The sequence below is a fragment of the Chiloscyllium plagiosum genome, chromosome 3 (genome assembly GCF_004010195.1).
Source record: "Chiloscyllium plagiosum isolate BGI_BamShark_2017 chromosome 3, ASM401019v2, whole genome shotgun sequence".
Classification (NCBI taxonomy): domain Eukaryota; kingdom Metazoa; phylum Chordata; class Chondrichthyes; order Orectolobiformes; family Hemiscylliidae; genus Chiloscyllium; species Chiloscyllium plagiosum.
Genome location: NC_057712.1, coordinates 93866856 through 93886538, shown reverse-complemented (window position 1 = coordinate 93886538; position 19683 = coordinate 93866856). Strand labels below are relative to the sequence as shown.

Sequence of the window (19683 nt, the reverse complement as noted above, 5' to 3'; positions counted from 1 at the left end):
GCTACTTTGGCTGTCACTTTAAGTTTTCACACAATTACAATGAAAATTTAGAGGTCTGACAGCGAGCACAGGAGGCATGTGCGACCACACAGTGGGGAATGTCTCATAGTTGTGAATCTTGCTGTCATCCCACAATGCTGCAGTTATGGGTGGGTCATTAAAAAGCCCACCAGGTCAAACAAGGAGGACTTCCAGCCCCACCACCACTTTTATGCCCAGATCCATTTACATTGACAGAGTTCAAAATCACACATCACCAGGTTGTGGTCCAACAGGTTTGTTTGGAAGCTCTAGCTTTCGGAGCTCCGAAAGCCAGTGCTTTCAAATAAACCTGTTGGACTATAACCTGGTGTTGTGTGATTTTTAACTTTGTGCACACTAGTCCAACACCAGCATCTCCAAATCATGACTACTTTGACAGAGGACTTGAGAGGACAAAGGTGTATGCCATTTGTAAATATTTCACATTACATTGGTTTCACTTTATTCATATGTGTACCATGTTGTGAAGCCAACTTATCAGAAAACTAAATGCACTAGCAGACCTCATGGTTGGCACACATTGATAATTGACTAGGAGAAAGTGAGGACTGAAGACGCTGGAGATCAGAGTCAAAAAGTGTGGCGCTGGAAAAGCACAGCAGGTCAGGCATCATCCGAGGAGCAGGAGATTTCTGATGAAGAGCTTATGCTCGAAACGTTGACTCTCCTGCTCCTCGAATGCAGCCTGACTGGCTGTGCTTTTCCAGCGCCACACTTTTTGACACAGTGATAATTACAGAGGGGTCAGTGACATTTCCTGCGTTGTGGAAAAAACAATGTTGGGCTTTTTCATTCACTGTTTATTGAACATCAATATGGGGTGTTCACTGTTATACTCGTCACTCGGTAAGTCATGGGTGGACTGGGTATAATTGAAGTGCTGGAGTTGAACTCTAAACCACTGTAAGGACTCTGTTGGCAACACCCTGAGATGGACAGACATTTGGTCAATACTGACATCACATCGATGCTCTTCATTTTCTTACCTTCACTCAGTGTACCCACCACCCTTCCACTCACTGCATTCAGATTGCCAGGTTCTTCTTACTTGCATCACCCAATGCCATTCTCTGCCCCTTTCTGGATTCCTCTTTCATTTGACCATGCCCCTAATCCTTCTTGATATATACCACATACCTCAGCCTCCATTCCTTTATTTTTGCATTCTTTGTACTGTAGTGTTTAACAAGAAAAACTGATAAGCTGATCTCACAGACAAATGAACCACAGCAATTACTGCACGCCACCTTTAAACAAAACTGACTGTGTTCCCAAAGTTCCCCATGTCATTAACTTTATATTATAGCTAGGACATAATTTTAAAATATTCACTAATGGGTATGCATGTCATGCAAACATATTAAAAGACCAACCTCAGTAGGCAGAGCTAACTTCTTGAACCACTGCAGTCCATTTGTTGTAGGAGCAGCTACAGCACTGATAGGAGGGGAATGCCAGGATTTTGACAGAGTGATAGTAAAGAAATAGTGATATAATTGAGAGTCAGGATGATGTGTGGCTTGGAATGGGAATTTTAGAGGCTGTATTTCTCTATCAAATCCCCTCTTAGCCTTCTTCTTGCCAATGAGAACAGGTTCAAGTCTCTCAGCCTTTCCTCATAAGACCTTCCCTCCAGACCAGGCAACATCCTGGTAAATCTCCACTGCACCTTTTCCAATGCTTCCACATCCTTCCCAAAATATGGGGGCCAGAACTGTACACAATATTCCAAGTGTGGCCGCACCAGCATTTTGTATAGTTTCCACCCCTCAACAGCACCCACTCTTTGTCTGCAATCTGCCTCAGCTCACCCATTATTGAAACCATCGTCCACGCATCTGTTATCTCTGGATTTGACTCTTTCAATATTCTCCTACCCAGTTGTCCACCTCACACCCTTTATTAACTTAAGTTCATCTAAACTTCAGCTGCCTAATTTCTAACACAGACAAAGTCCCTTTTGGTCTTCAATTTTGTTCTCAATTGATCAAATTGGATCCCCAGTTCAGCAACGCTTCAACTTTCAAATTCACATATTTCTTATCAATAAAAGTAATATAACTATGGCAAGCAATATCATAAAGATAAGGCTTCCTTAACTTGAGTATAGTGAAATTCAGTTATGGTGAACAGTCAGTTCAAATTTTGTTTCAAGTACTGTAACCCAAAAAAGGTGCTGAAATTTCTACTTTACGAACTGTGGTGCTGACCTGAAACTGGATGCATTTTTGCAAAGGACTGCCATTCATAGGCTGTTTCCTGTGGCTGAACTGAAATATATGTCTGGTTTGAAAGTGTACATTTAAGAGAAGCCAGTCAAAACACCTAATTTGCCTGTTTGATTACTGAATTTACTTGCCTGAGCCTGTGAACTATATAGTGGGAGGTGATGGCAAAGTGGTAATGTCACTGGACTAGTTATCCAGGGGTCCATGCTAATGCTTTTTGGGGCACAAGCCCAAATTCTACCACGGCAAACTGCACTAGTACATATTAAATAGCTAAGCATTGGCATCATTCACATTTGCCATTTTAAGTAGGTCAAATACAACAAAGCATCCTATGATTGTGTTATATTTCCAAACAAGAGAATGTCTTATTGGTGAAAGATTTTCTATTGTTGGTGCTCAGTTCTAAATTATCACAGCACACAAAGTGGAAAGTTCAGTCTTGAACAAAAATGAAGTGATGATTGAATGTTAACACTTGGAAAGATGATCTCACTTCTCGCAACTTTGACTGTTTTCCGATCTGATAAACAAAGTATGTAGAGGAAAACCATGTGACAAGATTATAATTACATTCCTAAAATATTTCAATTATATTTTCCGGTAAGACTTCTACTTAAATTGGTAGTTACATGGTTCAAGTCAAAAATGGGCGAGCTCCTGCTGTTGCTTAGGACTTACCTTCATTTTTCAGCAGATGAATCAATACCCCTCAACACTGAACACCATTTGAAGGATGCACTGGCGTTAGCAAGGACACAAAATGTAGTCTGGATGGGATACATGCAATTTATGGTTTATGATGACAGCTCATTACCACTTTCTCAAAGTCAGTAAATGCTGCTTTTGCAAGGTAATGTTTGCATCCCATGAATTAATATATGAATAAAATGTATTAGTTCAAGTGAAAACTGCACAAAGGGGGATTTTATGGTGGTTCTTTGTTCATTCTAGAAAGATTTATCAATACAACATGTCAAATAATTACTAAGCAGATGTTTCTGTCTGAAAACCTTTCCAAAAGTTTCAATCACTGTCATTTTCCTCCCTTGTGAAGTTGCTTATTTGCTGCAGTATCCTTTTAAAGTTCATGAGCGAGTTTTGGCAGTGATTGTAGACAAGGTGTTGCATCCAAGCCTGGTCCTACTTTCAAAGCAACATCCACACAAATCTTTTCAACCAGTAGGGGAAACTGACCAATTTTTCTCTGCCTAACAAAGGAATCCCCAAGGTCAAATGCCCATCTTCTTGCTTCACACCAACAGACTGGGGATCAAATCTGACAGTCCTGATTTGTGTGGTTCACCTATTAAATAAATTTGATGAGACATCTGTGGGGAAGGGAGAGCCAAAATATATTTTTTCAAATGCTCTGGCTTTGCAACCTACATCATGTTAAAAAAACTGAGAGAAACCAGTATGCAAAGTGACACCTTACAAGGCTGCTTCAAACTTTGAAAGTCCTTGGTTGGTCAATTCAAAAACTGTAAAGAAGCCTACAGTACCAGACTAGAACAACAAACTACAAGAATGACTCGTCTGCTAGTTAGAATCAGCACTGTTATCGAGAAGGGACGTATGCATCAAAATGAAACTACACTATGTAAAGAAATTCTAAGCCTCTTGCAGCTAGACTTAATATTTTTAAAACAACAAAATGAGACAATTGGAATTTTCAGTTAAAAATATCAATTAAACAACAGATGACAAAATATTGAAGCAATGTATTGCTTTAACTAGATTTTATTCAGTACCAGCTTTAATTAATTGCACCTTGATAAATATTTTTGGAATACTTCCCATTGATGTGAAAGTTAAGGGTATTACATCTGATCATCTGATGTACTGCAAATCATTTTCTTTGAAAGAGCATTCTAAGTACTTTTGCTACTTGTTATTGCCAACTTGTGTCAGCAGATCAACACATAAATATGTTAGTAAATCATGGCACACTAATGGAAGAACAAATAAGAGGCAGGCAAACCAAAGAAGTATTTGTTATCAAATTTGGCCACTAAATGTATAATTCAGCTGGGTCACTCATCATGCACCCAACAGTTTCCTTTTTAATTTTTTTATATATGTGTTATGCATCAGTCTGCAGGGTGCTGATAAAATCACGAGAACTAATCGTGTACAGAGATTCTTCTCAGACACAGTGCAACTTTGCTTATGGAGGTATTACTGGCAATGTGACTCAATAAATTTAGAGAAACCACTTTGACAGTTGCTTTCTTTAACACAATATTGCAAAGGACAATTCACATTCGTGGAGGTTCCATTTTGGGTTATTACAAATTGCACTTTGTTTTGCCGACCACAGTTCTTACATCGCTCAACGTTGTGGAATATCATCAAGTTGGCCTGTGTTTCTTAAGTCTGAAGAAAGGTGTAAAATTGGGAAACCCATCTCCATAATTATTCTTTTATCTATAAAACAAAAAAGAATAGTAACATTACTGGGTTGTTGAAGCACAGAGTGAAGTCATTGATAATTAAAATCGATTTTAAAAAAAGTTATGTAAGCCAATACACTTCGCTTTAAATTTATTGCATAACAGAAACAATGCATATTTTGGCAGCATACGTATCACCAGATTGGTGACCTGCTAAATCACACTAATAAAGCAGTAATAAAAATGAGACAACATGCCAACTTCAATTTCTAAATGCGCCCGTAAGGATAAAGGACAATTCAAGACCTCTTCAATTTATAAAACTTATTCAAATTAAAATGCTTAAAATAATCTGGAGAAAGGTTTATGTCTTTTATATGCACCTTGCACTTTTAAGCAAACAACTTGGAAAGTGCTATTAGACCTTGACATCTGGCATCTGATGCCTTAAGGCAAAAATAAAGAACCACTTTACCTAAGTGTCACAAGGTTATTAAAGTTCATTGGACAGTAGTTCAGCATGAGACACTGCCTTCTTTAGGGGGAAGAAATTACATAAAAATCACTGTAACAAGTGATTCTGTGTTTTTTATTTAATTGTGATTCATACATTTTCAAAGCAAGTAACAAGATTTTGACAAAGACTTAAAAGCAGTGATTCTACTGAGACTAGCAAATGTACCTTCCCTGATGAGGCAATATCTACTAAACAGTAGAAACATACAGTTCTCCAAAACTAATATTTCATTCAATGTTGATCCAGATGGAAGAGTGCCAAGATAACATCTTAAATTCTGAATGCCACTAGCAGCTCTCAAGTCAAGTGTCAAATCGGAATTAAAGTTTTATCACCATTATAGATTCTTGATGAGCACGGGAGTGAAAGATTATTGGGGGTGATGGAAATGTGGAGCTGGGATACAACCTGATCAACCATGATAGTTTGAATGGTAAAGCAAGCTTGAGGAGCTGAGTGGTCTACTCCTGCTCCTAATTCATATGCTTGCATATCATGCTCCATGTCAGCCACAGTGTTAATGTGAGCCTGATCAATTGTGACCAAGCCAGAGGTACTTTCACTATGTGGGTGAGCAACTGCTGAGGCTGCTCAATCTCATACCACATACAACGTCACTGCAAAGACAGCCAAAGTTTTTAATCAATTAATTTGTTATAGATTCAACTGTATGGATAGCACAGGGGAAAATGCAGAATTCTAATTCACCTTTCAGGCATTTTTGTTTTAAATAAAGTGGGGAAGTCCCATAGCTATTAAGAAAGGAATCAATTACAGTTAAAAAGAAGCCTATAACTTAAGGATGTGGTTTCTTATGTTAAATCTTAAATGAATTACAGTTTCATTCAGCGGAAAACCAAACAGATCTTAAGTTTCAAATAATAGTTACCTCTGTGACTACTCCTGCTGCTATACTGGATCCACTATAACGTAACATAAAACGACCCAGCTCCTTGAAGTCTTTGTAAAGTTCCAGAGGGACAGGTCTCTGAGCTTGCAGCTCTATCAAGGCATTCTGCCCTTTAGTCAAACATCTGAAGATTATATGAAAGCAAAAATAATTCAGATTAAAGATTTCCTGGCTCATTTAGTTCAAAGACAAATAGGGATAGGGAATATATGCTTGGTCCAACTTGCAATGTCCATATTCCACAAACTAATATCAAAAATGTTTAAGTACCACCTCCATCCTATCATTTGGAGTTTTGATAAACAGTAACTAGTTGGTGTATAATTTCAAGGATGTTAATATCTTGGAAACAATCTTTACTCACCTTCAAAAGCAAAATATTGTTTCCTTTAATAATTTGGCCTTTATTTTTATTTGTCAATTTGTCCAAATGTCAGTCTCATTTCAGTGAGCTACTCAATGGTACTATGACACTCTGGTAGCCATTGCCTGTCAATTAACTAGAAAAATACTGCAGTAACACTTTATGAACTTATGGTCTTTAAACTGCGCATATGCATTTAACAGGAATCTCCTTTCAGTTTATTTGTATTTTATGGAAGTATTTAAGATAATACTTCTTTAGGTTTTAAATCAGAGGGATAGGAAAATGCTACATTAAGGATTAGAAATGGAGCATCACCTTGAAATCTGAAGATGATTTTAAGTAAAGTGAACCCCAAGTGCCTGTCATATGTGAAGAGGAAATTTCTTTGTTTGCTGCATCATGAAACCCCCAGATAATGCATGTGTTCATTAAACACACACATTCATTCTGCTTCATATTTAGCCACAGCTACAAAGCATATTATTGTGGTTTGATTTCTGAGCCGACGACCCACCTAAGTGCTTGATCAAAGTCTAAACTTAGGCATTCCAAAACTGCTTGCTCACATCTTTCAGAATATTACATCTAATTTTTTTCCCTAAATGATGTACAATACATGTATATAATCTACAGTACTTTTCATGAATAGCTCAAAGTGACATTTCAATCTGATTCTATCAATCTAATTCAAAAATGTATTTTAGTCAATAACAGATAAAAGGTATGAATCACTAAATAATTCTGATTCAATAATTAGCTTAACCATATTCAAGCAAAACTAACTTAGCACAAGGCATGCTTTGGGAGCAAAATGATTTGAACAGCAGTAACCTAAATGGGTGATGTAATTAAAGCCTTCACAAAAATGAGAGTTTATCATTTTAGAGGAAAACAATTAATTTTTCAGCCTGTCTTGCAATGTGCATCATTGTGAAAATTTATTTGAGGACCACTAAATCATTTTGGAGAGTAATGAAATAAAGTTGTCAAAACACCTTCACTGTCATTATTTGGCTAGAAATTATCTTGTCCTATACGAAAATGTACTTACTACCATAACTAGTTAGTGTATTAGTTCAGCTGGTCCCAAGACCAAAAAAGTGCATGATGAAGCTAAACAAAATGTTTTAAGCCAAATTGTAGACCTTTTATTTTTACATTTCTTACTCAAATAAAATGATGGAATTGAACAAGATTCTGCTGCGATCACTTCTTGTGGTAGACAAGGTGGTGTGACACAACATTCTATTAGTTAAATCATGAGCAGGCTTGTAGTTCAAAGTGGAAAACAATTCAAAACATTCAGCAGTTTGGGGTGAGCATATCAAATACAGAATTGCATTTACCCATAGACTGCATCCTAACAGGCAAGTAATGTTCATGAGCGATGGCACAATACACAAAATTCAAGACACTCAAAAGCTGGTGCCCAAGGGGTACCCAAGGTAGACAGGATAGAAATAAACTTCACTGCAATTATTACATTTGAATTATCACCATCGCACTTCTGTGAATGATAAATTAGATTAATAATTTAAGTAGTATACCAGTGCTCTGAAGGTTTATTCCAGCATAGAATTTCAACTGTGAAAGGTTCCAAACTTAGCCATATTATTAGGAAAGATGCCCAAACAGTCTTCATACTTTACACAAAGCAATAAGGATTGATTGATGACTTTCAGACATGAATCAGATTATGAGTGATGCTGGAAGTTTAATGGGAAGGAGTTATTTCTTTGGTCTGGTAAAACGTGCATGAAACAGGAGTTATCAAAAAAAAATAGCAAAATAGGAAAAGAAATAACTTCAACAATTGACAATTAATTCGTTGGGTGCAAGCTGACCAACATTCAATTTTAAATTTCATTTTGCAAGTATAACCATGAAGCAAAATAGTCAAATAAGTAGAGATATTTTAAGTAATGCTTACTTGGGCTTTTTCTTGAGAATCTCTCCGGTACTCTTATGCAGTACACTCACTAGCCTTCTGATTGTACATGGTTCACTTAAGGTCTGGTAGTGTAGCAAAACCTGTTAATAAATATGTATTCAATAGTTTAAACACTGAAGTGCAACTGTCCACATGATTCAAAATATATTTAAAACTAAGCTGCAGTCCTATTCCTAATGAACAAGTTCTTCTTTTAGTCAATCTCCTCAAAGTTCATGTTTTTTCAGAGTTTGAAACAAATAAGAATACACGATTTCAAATTCAACCATTACATGATGGACAGTACAAAATAACACAAACACTTCCCAGTGTACGATTTGAGATATTTGCAAGAGGAGCATGATAACTGGTTCACTTAGTGTGGTAAAGAGTGCCGTAAGAGAAAAAGAAGCCAATTTAAATTCTCAGTCAAAATTCGATTACAGATTAGCACAATGTCCTGCATGCAGATCATTAAAAGAATGATTTTAGTTTTTCCCTAACCACGCTACTTAAAGATGGCACTTTTGTATTAATTTTAGTTGCCAAGATATATTTCAATTTTACAAATAAACACTTATTTTCTTAAAGATTCCTAACAAAATAGGTTCAGGACATCCTAATATGCCTATTCTAAAAATTCAAACATATAATGCTTTAATTACTTGCACAAGCAAGATTGTGTTAAATAGTACCCAAAGGCTTAAAAGAGACACAAATTACAAATTTAGTTAAAATAAAGGTAATGTGATGTGGGTGCTTATCTAGTATTTTGCTTATAATGCATAGTGTGCACTTACTAAAATAAAATGTTTTGACCATCATAAGAACTTTCTGGTTATGTTATCACTTCACTGCAATAGCCAGAGTGTGGAAGTCTGATTTTAATTTTCACATTTCAGAGTAAGATGAACCAGCATTCTATCAAGTGGCATTATAGTGTCAGCTCCATGTTAACATAGCAATCCAATCTTTCTGGCCAAAAGAGCATCAAATTCTAGCTTACCATAAGCAAAACCCAAAATTAACATTATCATGTGTTTAAAAGTATACAGAGGAAACAGAAAAATAAAGGTAAAATTCATTTAAGGCAAGATAAAGTTATGCAGGACTGCAACAGAAAGATTGGACTTCCTGAAACAATCTTGCTTTTAACCTCTATTCACATTATAAAATTCTAAATAAATGCAGAAAAAAAGGGCACTTACTGGTAAACCTTGAGTGATTGGAATATCAATACTGAAAATAAGAACTCGAGCCCTAAATCTCATGCATGTTTTTATAGGTACTTTCTGATCACAAAAAATACACCCGACACTATAGGAAGAGAAATTTTAAAAAAGTATCAGCAGAATTAGTTAAAAACAGACAATAAGTGAAATTCAACATTTCTATAAGTAGCCTGCCTTCACAAAATGCTTATCTTATACATCATGCTAAACTGTGAGTTTATATGTTACAACATGAATATATATATCAAAACATGAATAATTATAATGAGCTCAACTGCCAGAACTTAATAGTTACCCTTAACAGTCAAAATGAACACACTTGTGCATTTTACAAGAGAAGAGGTGAACTTCAATTAACTGAAACATTGTGCGCAATTTAATAAGCAGAAGGCTTGAAGGCAGAGAGAGACCAGCATTGGGATGGCTCCCTTTTGCATTTCCAATGCAGAGGTTTCCTAGGAGCAGCTTAGGAAATGGGTTGCATGCTGTGTTTGTGCTGCTGAGGTTCTGGATTTGCTGGCTTTCTGATTGGGCCAGCACAATCAGGAGCCAACTTGGAAATGATACACTGACTGAAGCCTTAAAAACTACCTAAATTATCATCACCACACAATGCTAGTTGGCCCTCTCACTGACCATTGCTTAACTCCCAGCAGTCAGTGGCACATGTAAGTTGCATATACTTGGAAGTCATCACCTGAAGCTATCAAGTTTACAATCACAAATGATAGAAAAACATTTATTCAGCAACAATAACAAGGTTCTTTGCACAAAGCAGGGCCTGTTTCCCAGACAAACAGCAATCTTGAACACTCCAAACTCTGCTCAATCATCCCAGAAGTGGGTTTCTATGAGCGTTCTTTCTAGCTTTGCACAGTGATGCATTGGCCTGTCATGATATCATGGATGGGTCTCATTGACAATGTCCTCATCTTTGTCCTCAGAAAATGATGGTTGTCCCACCATATTTTCTGCATCCAAGACACCACCACATGATTAGCCCCAGTATAAAGGGCACGATATATGACTAATGATATGACACACTCACCCTGTGCTCTAATGCAAGGCCCTGCCAAAACAGTAGAGGCAACAAAACCTTAAGAAGGCTTATAGTCTCTTCCACTGTAGTCCGTGGAAGCATGAGCAGTGGTTTGACTGAATTGACTTTCAATCTGAGATGGCAAGTTACCAAATTCATGTTCTTGAGTGAATTCCAGATTCCGCCTGAGCCATAGGAAGATTGTACCTTTTCTTTTTGTTAATCTGAGGGCATCAGAAAGGTGTCAGGGACCACAGTGGGAGCAGGTTCTCCCCATCTCAAAGCATTCATCCCATTGTAGGGATAGATATGAAGAGAGCAGGAACCTGAGAGCTCACCAACATATGAGAGACATGGCAGCCCTCATCAGTGATCACATATAATCTGAGCATTGATGGAATAGAAGCCTTTTATTGATGAACTCTGCAGGTCAATAACAGAGTACTCTCAAAGCAACAAGTTGAGTCGATCGCAGCCTGGACATGGGGGGAGGTCAGCAGTGGCGGAGAGTCCCATTGTCTATGCTGCTTGACTCACCTCATCCAGGAGTTACAATAAGAACCTACACTCTCTTTCAGACATTTCAGACAGTGAGGCCTGAAGCTGTGGGATCTGATCTTTCTTCTCTATCACCTTGGGGGAATCTTCAGCTGCTCCCTTCCCCAGTTTGAGGCTGTGATGCAGCCACTACTAGTCACTTTTCTTGCTGAGATTATTGACAACATTGTAATTCCTGTCTCTGAATTTGAAAAAGGCAACAAGTACTCCAGGTGCAATAATGTTCACACTAGATATCTGAACAGGTAATATGGTGAGGATTGTCAGGAAGATAGCAGAATATTATTTTTAAAAACTTTTGATTCATGACATGATAAGGAAAAACATCATGATTGCTTGAGGACACAATTCTTAATTTGAAGTCTAGGATAATGAATGTTCTGCCAATGAAGTACAAAGTGAAACTAGATAGGTGGCATTATTGAATCACTGCAGTCATGATTGGAATTACCACCAGCAGGGCCTCAAATACCAAAAGTTCCATACCACTCTAAAGAACAACAATAACTTACTTCACCCCACTTTAGACTGTATCAGCAATTTTGTAGTTATTGTGAAGCTAACTTTCAATCTGAGATAGCAAGTTTCTAACTTCATATTCTTATGTGTGGATTCTAGACTCCACCTGAGACACAGGAAGATTACCCTCCATCCTTCACATTTCCTTTTGTGGATGAAGGCATGCCACCAGTGCTTCATCTGGAGGCTCACTGATGATGTTACCTGGTATGGCAATGAAACGTCTGAAAACAAACCTTCCAGCTCAGTGTGCAAACCTACATCCAGAAACTCAACCTGAGCTACAAAACTTCTCAGAACTCGTTCTCTTTTGTTTTGTTCCAGTAGCCCCAATGATACCTCTGTCACCCCATGTTTCTGCTGAGTCCTGTGGAGAACTGTTAATGACTCCCTTGAGAGGTTTGCACATTCCCATTTCTTTGTTGGCCAGCCAAGGCAACCATAATTTGTGACACACAACCTCCCCTTCCCCAATCCAACAATCCACTTTCCAGGAGCTTTCCTATGATATACAACATCCCACCTTCTATCGTGAAGTGGCCCATTTCACAGTAATACTGTTGTCAGCCTCCCAGCCTAATGAATGTCATCCCCTAGTTTGTCCACTTTTCATAGGACTCCATCAACTGTTCTCTTACCATTACTACCTAAATCCCTAAAAATGACCATGGTTGATGCCCATACCTTTGAGAAGAAAGTGAGGTCTGCAGATGCTGGAGATCAGAGCTGGAAATGTGTTGCTGGAAAAGCGCAGCAGGTCAGGCAGCATCCAGGGAACAGGAGAATCGACGTTTCGGGCATAAGCAGGGCTGAAGAAGGGCTTATGCCCGAAACGTCGATTCTCCTGTTCCCTGGATGCTGCCTGACCTGCTGCGCTTTTCCAGCAACACATTTCCAGCGCTGATGCCCATACCTGACTTGGCAGGGCAGACCTGACTGAGTAAAGCCCAGTACTGGGACTGAGGTCCTCACAGTACACCAACTAACCGACCCGCAATCCCCAAATTGGTGGCACTTGATATTCAGGACTGACCACAGCCCCAATCTCCCGACTGTATAGAGACAGATCTGGTAGGACCAGCTCCAACTGACTGTGGCCAAATCCCTGCACTGGAATTGGACGAGCACCTTGACAGAGTGTGACCATTTTATCTGACTAACAGTGATACCCCCTAACCCCACTAACGAATGCTGTCTTTTAATTTTTTTAGTTGTGTCCCTTTGCATGAAGCATATCCAGATTATTTGCAACAAGCTTAAGCATGCAATAAGCTGCCACGTGTCCAACCCCCCTGACTGTTCAGCACTCCGCATCATAACAAGTTGCCTCTGCCTGTGTGCTAAAAAAAAATGCAAGCTAAAGAGGATGGCAACCTCTACGTAGGCATGAAGTGAATGAATGCTCGGAAAGGAAGCTAAGAGTCACAAGATGCATCATGTGCAGATGCATGTGTGACCATCTGCCATGGTGGGATTCAACCCCCATGTCTCCAGAATATTGACCTGGGGTTCAGGATTAATAAGGAGAAAGTCAGGACTGCAGATGCTGGAATCCTGAAGAAGGGCTTATGTCCGAAACGTCCATTCTCCTGCTCCTTGGATGCTGCCTGACCTGCTGCGCTTTTCCAGCAACACATTTTTCAGTTCAGGATTAATAACCCAGACACATTACCACTTTTGCCACCGCCACTCTGATAACATGGCAGTGCGCTTGGGAGGCTTGCCGAGCCGACATGGTCTCCTCCCCCACTCCTGGTGGAATATTAGTGGCACTGAATTGAGGTCCTTTAGTATTCATTAACTGACCACAAAAGGCCCTCGATTTGCCCAGCAGCATGAAGGCCAACCTCAAACTGGGCCCTGCCCTCTGACATAATTGGGAGGATGAAGGGCGCTCGACTCCATTCCTTCCCTCCCAATTATAGACAAATTCTTTTCAACTAGTTATTCAATTCCATTTTAAAAGTCTATACAAATAGGCTTGCACAGTACAGCTGCATTCCAAAACCAACATGAACAATGCACTGCATTTCTTTGTGCACAATATTTCTAGCACCAAATTTTAGAAACAAGCCCCAAAAGACACCTGTACAATGATAGTACAGCAAATTCATTTTAAAATTCGACGACACTGGCAGCTAAGTTTCTCATTTTCTTCTTCCAGTAACAAAACCATTAACTGAAATAAATTAATGCTCATGGTGCCCAGCTGAACCATGCTTTCACTTTCAGCAATAGGGAATGTCTACTTATTGCACTTACAAGTGCTGCAATTTGGGGCATTTTTTTATGGCAAAACTATTATATCAATGTAAGTTTGTTTTTATTGATGAATTTAATTTGGTAAATACGTTAGTGAATTAAACTTTACCATGGTTGTCCTCACTATAAACTACATGCTCAGTCTGGTGAGACAGGTGTTGAAACTCTATTTCCACACCAACTATTCTTTATTACACTTAATTTCTAGATGCTGCTCTTTATATCTTTAAAAGAAGATTCCAAATTTGTTCCTATCACTGACTAAGAAGCTGTCTACAATTCTCTGAACATAGCTCCTTTTCTGATGATAAGAATAGTATTTATTACCAACCAACTCTCGCTCAAAATCTGCGTCACTGGCTGGCCAGCATTTATTGCCTGTCCCTAGTTGCCGTTGAGAAAGTGGTAATGAACTATATAATTATTTATATTAAATACATACGTTCATACTTCTGCTTTCTCTTTCCTGATTTAAGTAAATGTTTATATAATCCAGCCATACCAGGGTTTTTATCCTTCCTAAGTTAAATTAGTTTAATGAATTACAGGTCATTCTCCTATAATGTGCATTTCATCAATACGATTTGGCTGTAACATGATTGGTGAATTCGGGAACAGATTTTTTTTAAAAAGACGAACTGCCGTTCGCTATTACAGGATTCTGTGGGATGATGAACAAAGTAACTTGAGGAGATGGAGCAGCTTCTAAGTGTATGGATAGAATACCAATCGAAAAAGCAAACTGGGACCAACTTTTTCACTATAATACAGAAAGCCTAAAGAAGTTATGAGGACCTCAGGAAAAGAGCTGAAAATCCTGCTGATGTGTCTGCCTTCAGTGCTAGTAATGGCTACACCTTAGATGAAATCTTCAATTTGGATGAGATAGGCTTTTACTGGAAGCGAATGCCATCCAGAACCTACATTTCTAAGAATGAAGCACACACTCCAGGTTTTAAGGTTGAAAAAGATCGTATGCCTGTGTTGTTGGGTGCCAATGGCTGTGGAGACTTAAAGCTTAAGCCTATGTTGGTGTCCAACTCTGCCAACCCACGAGCCTTGAAAGGTTACCTTAAGTCCACTCTAGCTCTGAAGACAATGGCTACAATGCAGAACACAGCAGAATAGCCATTTGTGGCAAAAAGCCTTATCTGGCACCCTATGAACAACTTTTTTATGAAAGAAAAAACATGCAAAGCAGAAAAAGCTGGATGCCTTTTTTAAGCCAACACCCAAGAAACAGTCTGAGGACAATGAACCACAGCTATCCACTTCTGGAATAAATATTTTCTTTCGTCATAACCCTGCAATCAGAATTGCACCTGAAATTAATGATGATGCTGACGGTGACTCTCAGCCCCTGTCTTATTAAAGTATTCAGCAAACTCAGAAATCCCTTAAAGTGTTAAATTTACTTGAACTGTGCTATCATTTGTGTTAGGCTAACTACTATTTTTGTTTCAATTTTTACTGATATTATTGGTGGCCTGCCCCAACCCTGTTTTTTTCCATAGGCCCCATTATGTCTATTGCATGATTTTCTACAACATGAGGTCGCACAGGAACGCAACCTACATGTTACAGCAAAACAGACTGTATCTCCATCTCTTCTATGTTAAAAGGCTTGATATTCCTTTTGATTTCTTCGTCAAACGCCAGGTGCATCGATTAGTCTCAGGTAAAAACCGAAGCAAAATAATTTCCATTTTTACCACTCAACTGTCATTACCTCAGAGTTTATCTTGTGCATTCCATACTGGCTCTATCCTTATGTTGCTTTTATAATGTATAGAACATTCTACTTTTTTAAAATACTGTCTGACAATTTCAGTTCACAACTCTACTTTGCCATTCTCATTTTAAGAGAAATTTCCCAAGTTCTTTTTATTCTCTTTTATCATTCTCTTTCATTTCCTGTGTACTTAAGAGTATGCATATCTGTAGATTCAATTTTATCCTTTTTTAAAAGTAGAATATACTTAAGAAAACTTTTTAAAATATTTGTACCCTCATTTCAAGCTGGAGAGAGTTGGCATGTTTGTCCTATATTCAAGGGGTCATGGAAAATGACACCTCTAAATGAAGATAACAAAAAAACAAAAACTTACTTTATTTTTATAATGTCCACACCAGTCACTGTGAGAGTGACGTGATCTCCTGCTGCTGCCCAATCAAGTGGCTCATCATGTAAGGCAATTCCTGGAAATGAGTAAATTTGTAACCCCATAGTCAGCTTTCTGGGTTAAGGTAGTGAAATGTGCATCTAAAATGTTTTTAACTTTGGTTGACACTAATCTGAGTCATAATTTCTCAACATGAATGCGCAGTATTTTAACGACCATTACACAGCATCCTGCTCCTACTGATATATAACGTGAGAAAAGTGCATCAGATTTGCAAATGTTGCATAATACCTCCAATTTGTATTTGAAAGTGGTCAAATTCATTAACAAAGTTTAAACAGTTCACAAACCACTTTTTGTTCGTTACTCTGTTTTTCACATTTCACTAGTACTTACGCAGCGTTTCCTGACTGATATTTAAAAAGAATTTTCTGTTATGTTTTTCATCAAATATCACTGTTTGGCAGCAAGTAACTGCTCACTGTGATGTAAAAAAAGTACCACTGACTGCTTAAATAGCTAATGCCCGTTTATGGAGTTAAGGCATAAATGAGTAAACCCAAAGAAAGCTTACCACTTTTAATATGAAGTGAATGTGCACAATACCACACCTGATACCACAAACCTCACACCATTTATCACTAAACCAGCATCAAACCTCTTCAGAACCACTTACCGTCCAATGATTTTTAAAATCTAAACAATTAAGAATTTAGCTAAATCATCTATATAATTTTTTTCTTTACACACATCAGGACCCCAAAAGGTTTTCATTTTGGACAAATAATTTCATTACTGATACTGGAACATCTCATAGAAATCTAAAAGAGCACAAAATATCTTCAGCTAATTAACTTTAGCTTGGTGATAGATAGTTTAATGATGACACAAGGGCATCAAACACAACAATATAAAAACATTCAGTGTAGTATTAAAATTCTCAAAATATAACTAAAACTGACACATAAGCATCTAGTTGATTAAATCAATTAACTGCAAGTGACTCCAGGGATCTTGAAAAACTAATGACAGATTAGAAAGATTTGTCTTCGTTCAGTTATTCCCTCCACCTGAACAAGGATCAGCTGAATTAGTATGCTATTATCACATGTTTTGAAATGCCTCACCACTTGTTATATGCAGTGAGGTAAACATTTGCAACATGCAATTTATAATCATTTCAAGTATATTCACAGAGTCATTTATCCTTACAAACGTATTTTTCTTTCAAATAGGCTCAATGTTCACATTTTACAGAGAATTTAATTTTCTGGTCCTTAACTAATTTTTGGAAATTTTGAGCCATTTGCTCTGGAACTGTAACTATGTAAAGCTTTGGTCTGGAATAAGCCTGGGTGAAATCATTCATGTTCAGACTAAAATGTGCCAACATTCAGGTACTTCCTTTCTCTATTAATTTTGCCAATTTTTCACAAAGGACTAACACATGCTAAATTAATGCTGGCATTAGAAATGATCAACAAACAGTTACGCCAATCAGTTCAAATATTGAGATTCTTCCAGGAAAAGTTAGTTCTTAAACAACTTATGAAAATCAGCTCCAAACATTCAGTTATAGTGCCACAATACTGGCTGTTTTGTTAAGACTGTAGATAAATTTTTACTGCTGCTGTTATTTAATAATTGTCATTATTCACATGCTCACTAATTGTTGTTACAAAGTAAGTAGCAATGGTAGCCACTACAGAATGGTAAAATTCACCTTTGATCCTACAAAATCTGCCTGAACTATTGATAGTAGATGCACTGCTATCCAGAGATCCAAGCAAAGGACTAAAATGCTTGCAGGTAGATGAAGTTTATCAGTCAGACTCATACAATCTCAGTCTGGACCAAAAGGCAGCACAGGTGAATTCCTAAGCAAAGGTTAACTGCAAGAGATACGTAACCACAGAGTAGAGAGGAGCAGAGGAGGAAGTTGAGATGAAATAAACTGAAGAGGACATATACTGATGAAAAATGCAAACATGCTTACAGTGCCAGCTAATTTTTAAAAACAATTCTCAGACTGATATTAAATTTGTGAGACAGCTAATCTAATGTCTGGTATCTATGACTGGCATCAACAGTGTGAGTTAACTGACACAGAAATACACCAATTAAGGTGATAATGAAAACTGATTAAACATTGTGATAGCATTGGAGTGTGATTTAATGTCAATCAGCTCAACAGTTTCCCCACTCACCACCTCCCAGAATGAATGAAGAATGAGTACCTGCTAAACCCATTTAATAACAATAACCTGCTTCTAAAAAAACATACTATATACAAAGGGCTTGAAATAATAAACTTTAAAATCAATTATTGACTCTGAAAGTATCCAAAAGACCAGAGGTTTCGAACATTTCTATCATATTATCAAAGTAATCTGAAATCAATCAGTACTGTGGCAACAGTGAGAACAGAAAATGTTGAATAACACATTTTGGCTCATCTACCTCCACACTCCTCTGATTAGATATAGGTCAAATAGAAAGACATTAAAACTTATAATGACAGTTCTACACACAATATATATGAAATGCATACGTATTCCATTGAAAGCCTTTAAGGCATTAACAAGATACTAGTGCAAAATATCAAACTCTACCATTGCCTTAGCCTTATTTCACCACCAACACTAAAAAAAATTCTTATTCTAGATTTCCCACTTCTAATTAAAGCACATTCACAGAATCATAGAATCATCAGTTCATAAAAATCCTTTCAACTCATCAAGTCTGTACCACCAACAATACACCACCACTTACACTAGTCCCATGCTCCCACAGTAGGCTATGCACTTCAAGTTCTCATCCAAGTAATTTTTAAATGTTGTGAGATGACCTGCCTCAACTACTCTCCCAGGTAATGCACTCCAGCGTGCCCACACACTGACCCTCTGGGTGAAAACCTTTTCTTCGAATCCCTTTAATGTCCATCCTTCCACTTTAAATGTGTGCCCCCTTGTTTTCGACCTTTTGATTGAGGGAAATGACTGCTTTCTATTCACTCTGTCCATGACCCTCATAATCCTATATACCTCAATTAGGTCTTGCCCACGTCCCCTCCGAATCATTCTCTCTTTCCAAGCTTATTCACATCTCTCTTCATAGTGAAATGCTCCAAACCAGGCAAAATCCTGGGGCTGATGCTGACATTTGACAGTGAAAACCTTGATGTTTAGTGATTTCCTTTGTAAGTGGGGTTAAGCAGAAGGTGCCCTTTATATACTCAATTATTCAGTGCACACATCAGTACCAAAGTCAAAAGCATAAACTCCAAATACAGGACTCCTCTGAGTGGTCAGCTGGGTAAAAACGCACTCAATCATGCAGCCAGCAAGTGGCTAGGAGAAACTGATCAGAATTTCTATCACAAATCAATGATCCATGCTGAAAACTTCATATATCTGATGGCTAAGAATCCATTTATCTTGATCCTGACTAGGAACATTGTTTGCCAAGTTTTACATATGAATAGTCATTTGGACAAGCAACTAAAGGGCAACCAATGCTTAATTATGATATCCTGGGGATGAGTGTTCATGGGGTTTTCT

General features: G+C 37.8%; 1 protein-coding gene across 2 annotated transcripts in view; it reads right to left on the bottom strand.

The window, feature by feature from the left end:
- Window positions 1-3997: 3997 nt before the first annotated feature.
- hbs1l (HBS1-like translational GTPase) overlaps window positions 3998-19683 on the bottom strand; it is a 172192-nt gene continuing 156506 nt past the window's right edge. For both annotated transcript variants that reach the window (XM_043686247.1, XM_043686253.1), the window contains exons 14-18: window positions 16109-16199; window positions 9599-9707; window positions 8391-8491; window positions 6073-6217; window positions 3998-4700 (exon numbers count right to left, since the gene is read on the bottom strand). In XM_043686247.1, the coding sequence (XP_043542182.1) occupies window positions 4689-4700; window positions 6073-6217; window positions 8391-8491; window positions 9599-9707; window positions 16109-16199 (458 nt within the window). In that variant the 3' untranslated portion in view covers window positions 3998-4688. The remainder of the gene's footprint in view (window positions 4701-6072; window positions 6218-8390; window positions 8492-9598; window positions 9708-16108; window positions 16200-19683) is intronic.